Here is a 15380-nt window from a genome sequence, read left to right as displayed (position 1 = left end):
CCTTCCTAGAATATCTTAATGCTCATCATACCAACACTGGTAACCTTTCAGTCACTTCGCATGCCCAGATACTTTTATCGCAGAGGTTGCTTTGACCTGTCTTCTTGTTTTGTGTCTTGCATTGAACAACGCGTGTTCTAGTTTTTTTAGTCTTCGAGGTTTCTCTTATCTTTGCATTTTGCTAAGATGCAGTTACCGAAGTAACTCTGCATATTGACAGCATGTTGACATGTCTGGTCGGGGAAAAGATCCGTTACTTGCCGCCAATGCAACCTGCACGTCGTGCTGATATTGCAGCAATTATTGCTCTGTGCTCTCTCACAAAATCAAGTCGTCCGTGGATAGCGAGAACTCGAACATGACCCAAGTTACGGACTCAACTCTAGGATATGACGATAGGCTTTCGTGGCAAGAGAAGAACCTGTAATTTTGGAACAGCAGTCAAGATTGCGGACTTTTACTGGGGACAGAGGGCATGGAGTGTGACAAAGTTGCTTGCATAGAACATGCTAGTAACCTGAAATGGATACTGGAGTAGCGCGGGAAAGAAGCAGCCGTGGGCATATAGAAAATGAAGACGATGGAAAGAGTTACCTTTCGAACCCGTGACTACAGATAGGGGCAAACGGGGAGGATCGAAGAGTAGGCCGACGATTGAGGACGAATGGGCCGCGCCTCGATGAAAATCAAATCAAATGGCAACCAGGATGATAAGAGTTACGAGTACTCCTTCTCTGGCCTCCGGGTCTTGAGTTCAAGGCCTGATTCTCTTTGTCTTTGGCAAGTTCCACTGCCACGCCCACAGCATAAGGGGCGACATCTCAGCCCGATAGGATCGCATGTTTTGGTGTTGAGGGGCAGCGTGTACGCCTTGGCGAGGCATCAGGCTTATGCGGAGATGGGGCGACTCCTCGAATGGTGTAACTACTGGCGAAATGGCTGGCAGTGCTACGGTTACGTGGCTGATGACTTGCGTGGGCGATCATGGTAGACGCTGTGCTGCCGTCACGAAGGGTGCTGTCCCAATCGCAGGCAGCCGTTGTCGGATACACGGCGAGAGCACCGCGGCCGCACATTTCGAGGTCCAACGTCGTGTGCTTGACAGCATCCTGCACTTCCTCCTTACTGCTTCGGGAGGCAATCCCGACGGCACGGCGAGCGAGATGGAGCCGGGCTGAAGATCCGCCCGGCTTGGTAGATTCGGCTTGCCGAGAAGGCGCCAATCTCACGCCAAGGCCCATCTCGCAGCAGACCCGATCCCCAGGAAACCGGCTGCCGTGTAACGCGCCCGTCATCTCGCCGGCTCGAGTCACACACGTTAGCTGCCGTTTTGCTTGCATCGCTAGCGGCCGGTGCGTGTGTTCTGGCGCGGTTCCATCGGCCGGCCTGTCAACCACGAGGCTGGCGAGGGAGCCGTTTCGCCGCCGAGCACCAGCTCAACGTCGGCCGGCAGCCCGATGCTGCTGGACACCTGACCGGCATCGGGCCTGAGGGCTTTCTGCTGCATGCGGCATCCTGCGCTCACCGACGGAGAGGAGAGGGGGGCGGGCATGCGCGCCCTCGTCGCCGTCGCATCTGGCGGACATTGACAGCGCCAGGTACGACAAAACCATCCGTGCCCACGAAAAGACAGCACGTCGCGTGACAGCCAGGCCGGGCACTCCTCCGCCTCCCTGCAGCGACACGCACCCGCAGCTGCACCTTCTCGTGGCCCACCGGCCGAGCCCAAAGAGCGGTGATGCACACGGCGAAAAGCAACGCCACGCAGTCGGCGAACTGCGGTGCCTCCAGACGCGCCCGCACTGCAAGCACGGCAAGCCTTCCTGCAGTGTCGGACGCACGGTGGCTATTGGCCATGCAGCGCGTGATGCCGGCAGCTACTGACGCAGCACTGATTCACCATGCCGTAAATGCAATGCGTGTCTTTGCCCACAGCCTGTCAGCACGAGGGCGGGCAGAAGGACGCCCAGGATCCAAGCAATAAAGGATGCACGATGAAGGGGGAAGACAGCGGTATCGGAACGGGGCAAGGTCGTATTCTCAGTTCGTATGATTAGTCGCTATTGGTGTTTTAGAGTTTCGTTCCTCTGCGGCTTCTGGGTCTCCCCTATTCCAGACGTGCTGGTCTGGACAAGGCGGTGTGGTACATTTCCCGCAGGCCGCTAAATGAAGCAAGAGGATCCCGGTCAATATTGACGACGGCATTTCGCGCTCTGGGGTATGCACGGGCGGGATGGAGTTGATGCGCCGTGGTCTGATGAGAGAGACTTGGAGGGAGGCCATTGGCATCTGACGTCCTCACTTCTCCTCACCTCCCTGCCGGTCGGTTTGCACATTCAACTCTAATCTCGACGTATCAGACCTCAGCCCACAGACGGACGATCCTTACAGATGCACGGGACATACGCGTCGTCCGTCCGGAGTGATTCACAATCGTCATCGGCAAACCTTCTCCCACAGCCTTAAACGGGCAAAAGCCGCGAACGTGGGAACCAGCACCCCGGCTTAGCCCGAAGCAAACGCACCTTTAGCCAGCAGATAGCCGAGCAGAGAAAACACCCAACCCCAGACCCAGTCCAGCATCCCAGGCGCCGGCAGGGCCAAGGGTTCAGGTTCCTCTTCGCAGCATGGGTCGTTGGGGAAACGCGGCAGCCGCAACTTCAAGGTGCTCGATGACAGTTGATTGTCCCCACTTTTGCCTGCAGGTGCAGCCTCCACCCACCCCTCCGTTCCTCTTGGGCAGCGTCCATGGTTGGTGGTGGATCTTGTCCTTGGCGCCCTCGCACTCAACCGAGGCTCCGATTTGTGGGGGAAGAGAGGCGACCCGTGGACCGCAGCATTTGCAACCCCGTAACCACGACATTGTACCCGTGATGTAACCACGGGAGGCGTATCGGAGAGGTCAAAAAAATAATCAGAGATCTCCCACGGACGGACCCATGGATGATGTGCGGTGCCATCCGATCCCCTCTCCGGTCATGTGGCTCTCGACTCGAGTCGTCAACCGTAAAACGGCGAAAACTCTATCCGATCCCTCCTCCACCCTTTCCCTTCCGTGGCGAATACGACGCAGGATCCGCGCGGTACCGTATCATCGCAAATCCCCCAAATTTGGACATAAAATCGATAAATCCGGTGGGTGAGCAGCTCGGTAAACCTGGGCCTCTGCGCGTCAAACACGAACACCGCCGGCCACGTATCAATCCCCGCGACGCAGGAATTCGTAGCGAGCGTCAAACAGGAAAGATGTGATATCTCACAATTTTTTGCTTCATCCCTTCTCCGTCTCCGCTTTTCAACAAAGCCGACGACGTTCTTGTTCCGCTCAGCCAATTGACCATCATGAAGCTTTATCTCAAACCGTAGTTATGCATATGTTGGAAACCATGGATACTCACCAAAAAACTCAAAGAAACCCATAACCCTAGAACCGTGGATCCAAACAAACTCAAAACATTAACCCTGTCACGAACGTCCCTCATTGGCCCCCACAACCACCCCCTTCCCCCTTCCCTCTCACCACAACTCATTCAACCACACCAATTCACCTATCATGCCTACTTGCGAAATTTACTAAATTACATGCAACGAAAAACCAGCAAGCACAAACAGTCGCGCAAAGTAACCGCAGCCCCCCTCCCTCCCCCCCCAACCCACAAACCGTTCGGTCCACGTCTGCCGACAAAACAAAGCCCCACGACAGCAGCAGCCCAACCCGACGACCAGGTTCGCCCTTTCTCAGTCTCGTGAAACCCAACAACCCTCGACATCGTGCAGGGTGTGGGGTGTGAGTGGGTGCCAATATATCTCTTGTGACCAGTCAGCAGCAGGTCGGCCAGTCGGGCCTTTCACAAACCTCCACCGCTCGTTGTGTCCCCTAACTTCTAGACATCACGCGCATGGAAATTCCTGTACTTTGTGAACTTTAAGGGGGGGAGGGGGGGGAGGAAGGGGGAGGAAGGGGGTGGCTTTCTAGGAGTTGTCTCCGAACTTGCTTTCAGATTTGGTCATGGGGAAACGCGCAAAGTTAAGCGGCGGAAACTAGTTTCTAGTCGTACAAGAAAGGGGCCGCGGGGGGGGGGGGGGGGGGTTGGTGAACAATCTGCCTGCCTGCCCGCCCGCCCCCCAATCCAAAGGAAAGAAAAGTAGCGAAAGAGAGAAAAAAAACCATCAATTAATTATTTCATTGGCGCCGTTTTTTGTTCTCTTTCTAGCATGCACACATGGTCTATGAGGGGGGCTCTTTGTAGAAGTAATAAAAAAAAAGCCCCACCGCGATAAAATCGTGGTCGGTATCTCTGCTAAACGAGCGTGTGAAAGAGGGAGAAAACTGAGGTTTCGTGACACCCGCCTGAAAGCGCACTCCTTCAATCCCAACACGCCCTCCCCCACCACATCTCAGACACGACGGATAAATCTTTAAGACTTTGTTCAAGCAGTGAGAACTGAAAGAACCGCGAGGGTATCGAAGCATAAAGATACACAACAGCCGTTTCACGTAGTCGTATTCCTTGACTCTTGAATGCTGCTTTTGTTTTTGCCGCTGGATTCCATCTTTCCTCCTGCTCGCTCGTCGACGGGTCTCCCATGCCCTTCTACCTTTCCACGACTCTCTTCCACCCCCCGTTTTGCGTTGAAATGAGGCACCTGCTCTGTCCCATCTCAGACATACATGCATCATACACGGGCCAACCCACTCTTACCCAGACAGCATGCCTCCTTGAGCGTGAAAAAAAAGAACTGCTTCCGTATCATCAAGCCACCAGTAACCCATCAAGAGAGAGGTGAATCCACCAGTCTCGACAATACAAAACGCACAAAGAAAAAAAGTGGATCAAAAGCAGATACCCTCCCCGGTTTGTTAATGCAAGCATGGAGCGAAACATACGGAAGCAGGCGCAAAAAACAATCGTTTGCACAAAGGAAATATACCCCCCCCCCCCCCTAATGCCCTGGGCACACGCTCGAAAAGCCGCCGTATACGTTTCCTCTAAATGGACCCAGTGTCCCTAAGTGGTTGAAGTAATGTGATCCGTTCGCGGGAGCTCCGAGCCGTGCTGCATGTTGGGTGGACCATGTTGTGAGGTGTCACATGGTGAAGACGGTGGTGAGAAGCGAGAAGTCCCATTAAAAGTCCATTCTTGACTTTGCTTGTGCGGTTCCTACTGCTGGAACGTGTTTGAGCTAGGGTCCGTCGCTGCTGAACGGTCAGCTTTTTCTATCGTAACCGGGCAATCTGGGATTAGTGACCCTGCTGGTAGATTTGAGGAGCCTGGCCGTACGGTGATTGCGGATAGCTAGTCCTGTTAGTGATAGTACCGCAAAACCTCGGACGAAGCAACTTACTGAGCCATTCCCTGGTCGAGACCTGGGCTTTGAGTGCCGTACTGAGGCGCCTGCGGGCCCGGAGCTGCCGCTTGATAGCCGATCGGGGGCAATTGAGGGCCGCCCATCTGTGGTGGGCCAATGTTGGCACGCATCTGGCCATAGACGGGAGTCTCGGAACCGTTGTCGTGACGACCCTCAGCCTGACGTTGCCGCTCCTCATCAGCCTTGCGCGCAGCCTCTTCCTCCTTCTTCTTCGCCTTCCACTCCTTGCGGATCTCTTTGAACTCTGAAAAAACAAGTCAGCAACTGCACTGACTAAGAATCTGATAATGTTGCGCCAAGCTAGTAAGGTCAGGGTAGCTTGATGCTAGCTGCCGCGGGTTTCGAGGCTATCCGAACCAGCGGGAACACCAACGAAATAGTCGCAACACCAACACGAGCTCCACGGCAAACCTAGCTGACTAGCCAGGGCATTCTGCGCTATCGCAGTCGCTTAAGCGCGTAGAGAGTTCGTCAACATACCTTCTGGAGTTCGCTTTGTCCCGTGCGATTGCATCGTAACATGCGCGTTCAAATGATTCAGGGTTCCGTACGCTTTTTCGCACCCGTTCCAGCCACACTTGTACATTCGCTCTATTTCTTCGTATCTTCGTCGCGGTCGCTTGTGCTGTTGCGCGCCTGGAATCGGAACAAATGAGTACACGGTCGAAAGTGGATGCCCGCCCTATGCAAAGTTAGCAACAATGCTCTAAACTACTAAATCCACAACGCGGCGAGAAAACAAGGGGATAGTATCAACGAACGTCGTCGCCTTCACATTTCACCCTCAGGATGACATGCGCGCACGTTGACCAAGGTTGGATGACTGATCCAACCACAGTCGGGGCGTCCAAAGGAGAATTTGTACGCCCCCTACGTGGTCACGGGAGAAATTGACGTGAAAAAGGGCGTACCGCAGGTGGTCGCTGGACCGGACTAACCATTGACTGTGCTGGCGGTCCAGACGATGCCGGATGACCGTATTGCATGTGAGGAGGAGGGTATTGCCCCGCCCATTCTGGACGCGCCCCGTACATTGGGGTCTGCGGATGCCCCTGATAATGCTGCATTTCGTGTTGCGGCGGGTACGGAGAGTACTGCTGGTGCGGAGGATACGTGGGACTCGCCCCTGTGGCGATTGATGGATCTATAGGTACGTCGGAGTCAGACTTGTTGTGTTGATTGTCATTGGCTTGACCATCTGACAGAGGCAGAGACGGACTTGTTGGATTCGCCATACCTCCAGCGGGTGCCCCTTGAGCGCTGGATTGATACGAGCGCTGAATGTACTCTGGGAAGGAGCCTGAACGCGCCGACGAGGGATTGATGCCGTACTCGGAGCTTGGGGTTTGCGCTGGGGAGAAGTTGGCGGCGCGTGGATCTTGGCCCGGGGGGTATGGCGCAGCAGATGCTTGATCTGCAGAGGAACCTTCAGAGGCAGGTTCTGGGAAAGACGGGTAGGGTTCGCTCAAACCTGACTGCGGATAATCCGTCTGTCTGCCGTCCATAGACTGTCGAAGGTAGCGTCGAGGGGGCCAGGCGTGGTTTGCACCGCGGGGATCTGGCGTGCGGCAGCGTGGTTGATGAACGGATGGGCTGGCGGTGCAGGTAGGGCAATGGTCGGTTGAGCAGGCCGGCCGCGGGACAGTGGTTCGTTGAACCGTCTGGCGCACAAGATCTTGGGTCCGCCGCGTAGTTCAACTATGGCCGATCTAAACCGAGGGGGAATAGCGCTGGGGCAGGAAGGGCGAACAGTAGCGTCAGGCTACCGAGGGTTGCACAAATATCGAGACAATAGCGTCTACCTTAACTGCGGATGATTTGCAGACGGTGTGGAATCTCGGTGCCAGACAGAGGGGACAGCGGCCGGCAGATGTGCGCTCAGATAACGCGCTTGGAGGGAACAGCGCGAGCTAGCCGTGCGAGTCGCGGAAATCCGGCGCAGGTGTGACGGCGAGTCGCACGGGTGCTGGGAGGGCGGCCAAGGAGGACGAGCGCTCCAGCAGCGCGAGGCAGCGCGGACGGGCTAGCAGAGGCCCTAGAGCGAAGCAGCTAGCGGCAGGCAGCGCCGTCGCAGTGGCAGTCTGGTGAGTGGCGTGTGCCGCAGCTGTGTGGCACCAATCGAGGCGGGCGTGTGGGCGCGAGTGTTAGCACACGCAATGGAGTAATGCTGCTGACGCCCCAGATCGGTTGCGCCGAGCCGCGACGTGAGCGGGAGCTCTGCGCGGGGGCTGGCGCAGGCGGATGCTGGCGGTGCTGCGCTGGGGGGTGGTGAGCGTGCGGGCTGCTTCTCGAGCAAGGCTCGCTCTGGGCGAATGCGTGGCGCTGGCGCGGTCGATGCGGATGGCGTGGTAGAGGGAGGAAAGGTGCGGGGAGGGGTCTAGTTCGATTCGGGCCTCGAGCCTGCAGCGCGCCCGGTGCAGCGTAGCTTGGGTGAGTGGGAGGTGCGACTGCGACGACGTTGGCCGTGTGCAAAGGGGCCAAAAGGAAGACAGTCGGTCCGTCGTCGGGCGGTGATGCTCAGGCGGGGTTCCACGGGCAGCCACACAGCGGACGGTATTTCGATTTTGCCTCCGAGCGAGAGAAGCGCCGAGAAAGCGATCTGCTGGCCCAAGTCGCCGTCTTTCCGGGGTACCCACCGCGACGCAGGCCTGGCTGGCGCAGGTCGCTGAGACGATGACAGCAGCAGCGGCGTACTGGATTGCTCTGGAGCGGGCGCGACTGTTGAGGCGGGCGGTGGAGATCGAGGGTGCTTTGCAGATGCGCACTAAGCACTGGCGAGCCGTGGCAGGAGGCGGCGGAATGCGGGTTGCACGTGCCGTCGCACGGCGCGGAGGAGCTGGGAGTCTAGCAGCGGTGGAGGAGGACGGAGCGGAAGGCCTTGCTCGCAAGCGTGAGGGCAGCCGGGGCGGAGTCTTGGGGCGCGCGTGGGTGGTGTGGTGATGCGTGGAGAAGGTTAGCTGGAGGGAACAGCGAGGAGTCTTGCACGCAGACGGGAAGGTGCGCAGACGGCCTTGGGCCTCAGGTGGCAAGAGGGAGCCTTGGAAAGCGCCGGTGGGCCCTTGGTCCGCCGTCGTCGAATCAAGCACCGCGCCCGCCCGCGGTGAATGAACGGGTCCCTCCAGCGGCCGGCACTGCCAGCCTCGCGCTCAGCCGGCTGGGCGTTCGCGACGAGGGCACCGCCTGCGCACTAAAACTAGCGGAGGCTTGTCTTGCGGCCGCTTTGCCTGCCGCGGCTGGCCCTCGCCGTGAGGCTGAAGGCGCGCTAGAACTCCCTGCCGCCAACGTCAACGGAATGCTCGCGGGCGGCATCACCACAACACGCGCAGCACGGCACGCGGTGCCAAGCCCGCAGAGCACTCGCACACCTCAGCCGTCCGCTGCGACTCGGGCTCGCCACGACTTCGGCGGCGGACGGGATCGAGTGCGACATGTCGGAGAGGCGTCCGCGGACCTGGCGAATTGCTGCAGATGAAGAGCCCCGTTGCGATGACACGGGAGCCAGCCCATCCGCGCCCTGCGATTGGGGCCAGCGCCTGGCCATGACCAATTTGCGCTGGCCACCACGATGCACGATTCACTCGCCACGGGGCCGTGGCCTCGCTGCCTCATGCAGCCCGCGATGACGGTGGTGGAGCTCCTTTATCGATTCCACTCCGGCCTCCCAGAATAACCCACATCCGACTCTCCACACGCTCGCCGACGCCTGGCACGCTGCGACGCTGCCAGGCAGGACCTGCAACCTCCCCACTCTGAAGAATGCAGCTGCACGCCCACCTGCCTCTTCCAACTGCCAATATCAAAACCAGAGGCCGCAGAACCGGCCGCCGCCCCGGTCCTGGCCGCGATCCCACGCTCCCTCTCGTGTCGACGGCGCCCAACCGCCTGCTCACCGTCTCGTCTTTGTCTGCCATGCCGTGTACCGCCGCTGGGTTTCCGCCGTGGGCCTCTCGCCGCCGTTGCAGCGCGCACACGCACACGACGCACGTCAGCAGGCCGTTGCTTCGGGGCACAGGGCCGGCTGCCATGCGATCCCGCTGCCCAGCACGCGCATGGGCGACAGGCGACAGGCGGCCGGCCGGTGTCGCAGGCCTCTGTTTCGACGGCAGCCCAAGAATTTGGAGCGCGTAGAGCGACAAGAGAAACAGGCAGCAGAAGCGGGCCTGCGCGCGCTCGAGCCCCGTTTCTGCAGCGTCGTTGCGCACCCTTGGCGATACGCAGCGGACGGCGAAACGAGCCTCGAAACATCAATAATGCACGCCTGCAAGCCGGCCGCTCCTGAATCGTGCCCGTACGGATCAGCCCATCCGCGCTGCTGGCCGCCACGGCTGCAGCCAGACGCCAGCTGTCTAGAAGAGGACAGATGGGGGCAGGAGGACGGCCGAGAGAGGCATCTCGAGCATCGCAGCGGGCTGTGGCGTTGGCGATACGCGGTATTTGCTGCTGCCAACGTGTTGGTCGCCAAGGGTACTATTCCCCGCTAACCTCTTGCTACAGGATGGCATTTCGAGAGCGCCCACAAGCCCTGGAGCATTTCCTGGTCTCTGGCAAGTCATGCCCCACCGTCCACTGGTCGCGGGCGGCCGTCCCTTCGCGGCGTGCGATTGGACGCTGCTATCCCTGGCCCTCCCATCTGGGACCCCATGATGACGCAGCCCTGCGGCTGGGACCCTCGCGATGCTCGTGGTGTGGTGCGGTTGACTTTCAAAGGGCCGTCCTCTCGCCGAACCCCATCCACAATTGGCCGTCGGTATCGGAACAGGGCTCTTCAGGATCGGAATCTTCTTCCGTTCTGCTCACAGCAGCAGCAGGCTGGGAGCAGCAAGAACACGCGACTGCGGCTGTGATTCGGCGAGTGAAGCTCCATGCATGGCGATGCAGCCAAGAACAATCCCCCGGTGGACGCGCCGTTTCCGCGGCTTGCTGCTGTGCTGTCGTCCTCGCCAGCCCTCCATTCAGCGGTTGGCTGCGATGGCCATCTCCACATCTGATGTCTCCATCGGCACCAGCCACACCTACTGCTAGCGCCCTCCCTCACACCAGGCTCGCGGCAGCCCACCACGAAGACAGCGCGCTCACCAACGGCCCTCACCAAAACAGGCGCCCGCGGTGTGGGTGTTGTGCGCAAGGGGCCCCCCCTGCCATGGCTTTCCGGCTTCCTCCCCTCCAATTGGCCAGCCCCATGCACGCTCCCCGATCACGCGTGGATTCGGTCTTTCTCGCCGCCATAGTGCCGACTTGGCCCCAAGCCTCGCGTGGGCATGCCAGGGGCTTAGGGCCGATCTGAGCTTCGTTCCTTTCCGGGAATCCGGGCCCCGTTACCCGTGCCTTTATGCTGCCTTTGGCAGTGCCGGCGCTGGGCCCGGCTGGCCTCTCCAGACCAGACACCGCGGCGGGAACCTCAATCCCCGGCCAGCCCTTGGCGCGGCCTGCAGGAAGAGGAGCAGCGCACTGCCATGCAACCTGCCTCTTGTGGCTGCGTCCTCAAGGCCACTGCAGGAGCCGGGAAAATGCTCCAGGGAACGAAGGCTTTTTTTCCCCAAAACCCCCCCAAAACAAATCACCGCAGGCCCCACCGCCAACAGCCGCCCGCTGCAAATTCCATTTGGGATTCCGAATCCACTCCATCCAAGACACGTTTCCTAGCACCAACCTTTTCCTCACAGTTGCCGCCGGGGCCTTGGTTGGACTGTGGGGCTGGAACCGCGGCGGTGAAAGCGGTGGTATTCCAGGATGTCAACATCCGAGGAGCACCCACCACGACGTCTTCCCATGTCCATGTTCAACGATAGAGACCGTGCCCCTTGACCCGGTTTCTGCCTTTACGTGAGAAGAGAGAGGGAGAGAGAGGGAGAGACCCTGATGTCCTCTGCGTTGGAAGGCTTGGTCGCCAACAGCATCTTCTTCATTGGCTAACCCCTACAAAGCAGTGAAGAAGCCAAAATTTCAAGGCCGAAGGTCATTTCTCGCAACAGTCGTCATTCCGATAACTACTGCCACTAGTCCTGAACCTCATACTCTCGTGTACCGTCAGATCACTTGTGCCCTAAACTGTGCCGCCGAGTCGATGTCAGCCACCAAGTACATTAGTACCCCTTAGAAATTTAAGCCAGAAAAAAAAAAAGAGAACAATAGCGGGTGGGGAATTACTAGTAGATTAGAAAAACTGGGAGGGGGGGTTGGGGTTCCTCCAGAGCACCTGTGATGCATCAGACACGATTCTCCCAAATTATCATCTTTCTACGCACCGTTACACCTGTAGGAATGCAAGTACAGATTGAACCCCTGTCTGTGAATGCTCAGCTGGGGTTAACTAGAAATCTTTGAAACGTGGATAAAAGCGATTAAGAACAGTATACGCAGTAGTCTTTTATTCAGGGCCAAAAAAGCTTGAAACTGGTTATCCAAGGCTTGGATGTTATTTACCGCGGGTAAAGATTGTATAGAATCAACTTTACAGCCAGGTTTTTACCGGGTTAGAGACCAGAGGATTTTGGAAATACACTACTCTCCAACCAAATTCGCGTGGCGAAAGGGCTCACGTCCATCCTTCATCACCTAGCCACCTCTCCTCTTGCACACGCACATGAATACTTAAAACGTATTTGATCTCATCTAGCCACTACCTAGGAAAGCTTTTCCGTAAAAGACGCCAATACCATGGAAAGCAGCAACCCTATAGGCCATTAAGCACTTGGATAGAGAAGCAGATCCTGGGCCTCCTTGCTGTCCGCCTTACCGGTCTCTCGAGACCAGAAAGTAGAAAGGCCCAAGCTAAGGACATGCTAATTTCTAATTTGAGAAAATGAAAAACCTCATCCTGGATAACCTCTCCGAGCTGAATGTGACATGCTGTCCACCCCGTGCATTATCACTTGAGAAGTCGCAGCACCATTCCACCACGACATCAAGGAAAAAGGAAAGGGGGATAGACAGATTGACTGAAAGAGAGAGGGCAAGAAAGCCCCCGTATGAAACTTCTAATGAAGACGCCGCACCACCAACACCGACTTTGCTGTAGCGATTGAAGTGAGCCTCTGGCGCAAGGCAAGGAGACGTGCTTTCGCTGCTGATCACATACGACCCACTTGCAAGAACCAAGTAGCGGGATTTGCTAGGAGATGAAGTCCGCTCTACCAACGGCTGTTCCGGAGCGGAGCGCTGTTGGATCCAGAGAAGCCTGTGCAGATTGTTAGCATCGTTTACCCAGAGGATTTCAGGACTCAAACATCTAGTAGCGGGATCCCCTACCTCCACCGCGACCTCCTCCACCACGACCACGACCACCGCGCCATCCGCCTCCTCCTCCGCCGCCGCCGTATCGTGCCATCTCGGCTAGACGAGGGTCAATCTGTTGCTTGGACTCGGTAAGTACGGACACGAGGTCACGAGCTTGCTTGGAGTCTGCAACGTATTAGTCTTTCTCTATATCTAAAATATGGTAGGTGACTTACTCTCAGTCGTGAACAGAGTGATGGCAGTACCATTGGCACCGGCACGACCAGTTCGTCCAATGCGATGAACGTAGTCTTCCGAGTTGTTCGGGTAGTCATAGTTGAACACATGAGTGATGTTTTTGACGTCTTGATAGAACGGTTAGCATATCTCAGGGTAAGTGGATGATCAAAACGATCTGTTGATCGTCGCGTGAAGCGGTGCTATGGTGCGTGCAATACTCTCAATGCGCTACAGTGTAAGTCATGGCATCTGCATCCAGTGGAAAGGCTGTGGAAATCTCGTAGTCCGGGATACCTTGGAACTGCACTTGAACAAGTCAAGAAACTCTACTCCGCCTCAAGTACCTTGACGATACGTAAGAAACGGAAACGAGCGAAGAAGAATCTTCGCCGAAGTTATCCAAGGATCCCGGGGAACACACAAGAGAGTCTAGAAGCCCTGGAAGATGTCATGAAATCAGGTAGGATGAGCGCACGAGGCGTAGAGAGCAAAGCATCACTTCAAATCACGAACGACAAAACGGGGGGAAGGGGCGGGGAGGGGGGTTCTGTAATCATACCAATGCCACGGGAAGCCACGTCGGTGGCAACCATAATTGGGCTCTTGCCGGTCTTGAACTCGTTGAGCACCCAATCACGTTCATTTTGCTGCTTGTCGCCGTGGATGGCTATGCTTTATTAGCTGACAGTTGCAAATCATAAAAAAGGGAAGTACTTACACAGTGCTGGCCATCCATCTTGCCGGAGGAATCGAGTAATGTCGTCTGCAACACGCTTGGTACCTGTGAAAATGAGAATCTTGTTGGCCTTGTCGTCCATGATGCGCTCGAGATGCTTCGTCATGCGATCACGCTTCTCGAACTCGGAGACGACCTCCACAATCTGCTGAATACGGTGATTGGCCGACAGATCCATGGATCCAATGTTGACCTGGATGAAGTCATGTTGGTAGTCAGAGGCAAGTTGACGAACTTCCTTGGGCCACGTCGCCGACCACATGCAAGTCTGTCGGTCCGGACGGATCTGTCCGATGATCTTCCTAATCTGCGGCTCAAAACCCATATCCAACATGCGGTCAGCTTCGTCAAGCACGAGGTAGGTGACACGACGCAAGTTAGTTTTGCCGGATTCCAGCATGTCGATGAGACGGCCTGGTGTAGCGATACACACCTCTACACCTCGAGCGAGGTCGCGGATCTGACCGCCCTTAGGAACACCGCCGTACACGCAGGTATTGCGAATACGAGAAGACTTGCCAAACTTGCTGATTTCTTGCTGAATCTGGACAGCCAACTCTCGCGTTGGGGCGAGAATCAGAACGATGGGTCCGTCACCAGGGGCTAGAAGAGGCTGCGCATTGATGTGAACGATTGCTGGGAGACAGTAAGTCAGAGTCTTTCCGGAACCTGTCTCTGCGATTCCGACAACGTCACGACCCGAGAGAGCCATGGGCCAGCCTTGAGCCTGAATAGCCGTCGGTGCCGCGAAACCCTGCGCCTTGACCTCGTTCATAACGTATCCTGGGAATCCAGCTTCGTCGAAAGTAGTGACCGGGTTGGGAATGTTGGAGCCATGGATGGTGATTTGGTGCTCCTTGCGATAAGCGTCAACCTCTGCCTTGGTTCGTGCAGAGACGGCCGGATCCTCCTTATAGAACGACTTCTCGAACTTGGGCATGGTGTCCAGATCTAGATTTGGTTAGCTGGATATATTGCACTATCTTTGTCGGTTTGACTTACCCCAGTTCTGCTTCTGAAGCCCAGCACCGAGGTTGGACATCCGGTCGCCGCCAGCTCCTCCGCCATAGCCTCCTCCTCCGCCGCCGTATCCTCCTCCACCTCCGCCGCCATATCCATTGCTGCCGCCGCCGTAGCCGTTGGAGCCGCCGTTCGAATATCCGTTACTGCCACTATATGACATGTTAGCAACTTGGTCAAGGAGCCGCGAGGAGTGGAAGCGATGGGGGGCCTAGCGACCATACCGAGTAAACTACGCTTCCCGCTTGATGGAGCCATCGAGCAGAAATGAGCTACTCGCTGTAGAAGCCAGTCCCGGGAGAAAAGAGATGAGGAGTGATGCCAGTAAAACACGCCAATGTCTAGACCTCGAGGGCTTTCGCATACCCATAGGAATAGTGGTTGGAGTAATCATACGAGCCGTAGCCAGCGCTCCTGCTGTCGTACCCGTTGGAGTATCCGCCTCCGCCGCCGCGAGAGCCGCCGCCGCCATAGCCACCGCCGTAAGACATGATGGTCGGAGTGTTCGGTAGGGACGGTGTGAAAGACCCGGGAGTTTGGCGAAATGAGCGCGAGTCTGTTTCTGAGACAAGAGCGAAAGACCTGCAAGACAAACGTCGCAGAGTGCAAGCGCGGTGAGACAGGAAATAGAAGAGGGTGTTGTGATGGAGAAGAGAGGTGATGGGGAAGTGAAGGACGTGTGAGGCAAGCGGCGAAGGAGGCAACGCCAAATATTTTTCCTGCGCTAGCCACTAGCCGCTTCCGACGCGGAACTTGCCGAGAGACAACGCTTGCCAAGGCAGACCCTTTGTGACGATGC

At 57.1% G+C, this 15380-nt stretch overlaps 4 protein-coding genes across 4 annotated transcripts; 1 reads left to right on the top strand and 3 right to left on the bottom strand.

Moving 5' to 3' along the window:
- Window positions 1-821: 821 nt before the first annotated feature.
- On the bottom strand, window positions 822-1340 carry BDZ99DRAFT_472178 (uncharacterized protein; the record flags this gene model as incomplete). The annotated part of the gene is made up of 1 exon (XM_033721771.1): window positions 822-1340. The coding sequence occupies one exon, from the start codon at window positions 1338-1340 to the stop codon at window positions 822-824; it is 519 nt and encodes a 172-aa protein (XP_033581767.1).
- A 4002-nt stretch (window positions 1341-5342) lies between these two features.
- BDZ99DRAFT_485377 (uncharacterized protein) lies at window positions 5343-6875 on the bottom strand (the record flags this gene model as incomplete). The annotated part of the gene is made up of 3 exons (XM_033722707.1): window positions 5343-5614; window positions 5851-6052; window positions 6282-6875. The coding sequence occupies 3 exons, from the start codon at window positions 6873-6875 to the stop codon at window positions 5343-5345; spliced, it is 1068 nt and encodes a 355-aa protein (XP_033581766.1).
- Window positions 6876-8043: 1168 nt separating this feature from the next.
- Window positions 8044-10214, top strand: BDZ99DRAFT_515576 (uncharacterized protein; the record flags this gene model as incomplete). The annotated part of the gene is made up of 4 exons (XM_033724984.1): window positions 8044-8260; window positions 8328-8791; window positions 9036-9834; window positions 9865-10214. 4 exons carry the CDS (start codon window positions 8044-8046, stop codon window positions 10212-10214), a joined length of 1830 nt encoding a protein of 609 aa, XP_033581765.1.
- A 2286-nt stretch (window positions 10215-12500) lies between these two features.
- BDZ99DRAFT_377595 (P-loop containing nucleoside triphosphate hydrolase protein) lies at window positions 12501-14603 on the bottom strand (the record flags this gene model as incomplete). The annotated part of the gene is made up of 6 exons (XM_033715076.1): window positions 12501-12547; window positions 12619-12771; window positions 12822-12950; window positions 13385-13492; window positions 13544-14512; window positions 14564-14603. 6 exons carry the CDS (start codon window positions 14601-14603, stop codon window positions 12501-12503), a joined length of 1446 nt encoding a protein of 481 aa, XP_033581764.1.
- Window positions 14604-15380: the final 777 nt, after the last annotated feature.

The sequence above is a fragment of the Mytilinidion resinicola genome (genome assembly GCF_010093595.1).
Source record: "Mytilinidion resinicola strain CBS 304.34 unplaced genomic scaffold BDZ99scaffold_3, whole genome shotgun sequence".
In the NCBI taxonomy this organism is placed as follows: domain Eukaryota; kingdom Fungi; phylum Ascomycota; class Dothideomycetes; order Mytilinidiales; family Mytilinidiaceae; genus Mytilinidion; species Mytilinidion resinicola.
This window is presented reverse-complemented; position numbering and strand designations above follow the sequence as displayed.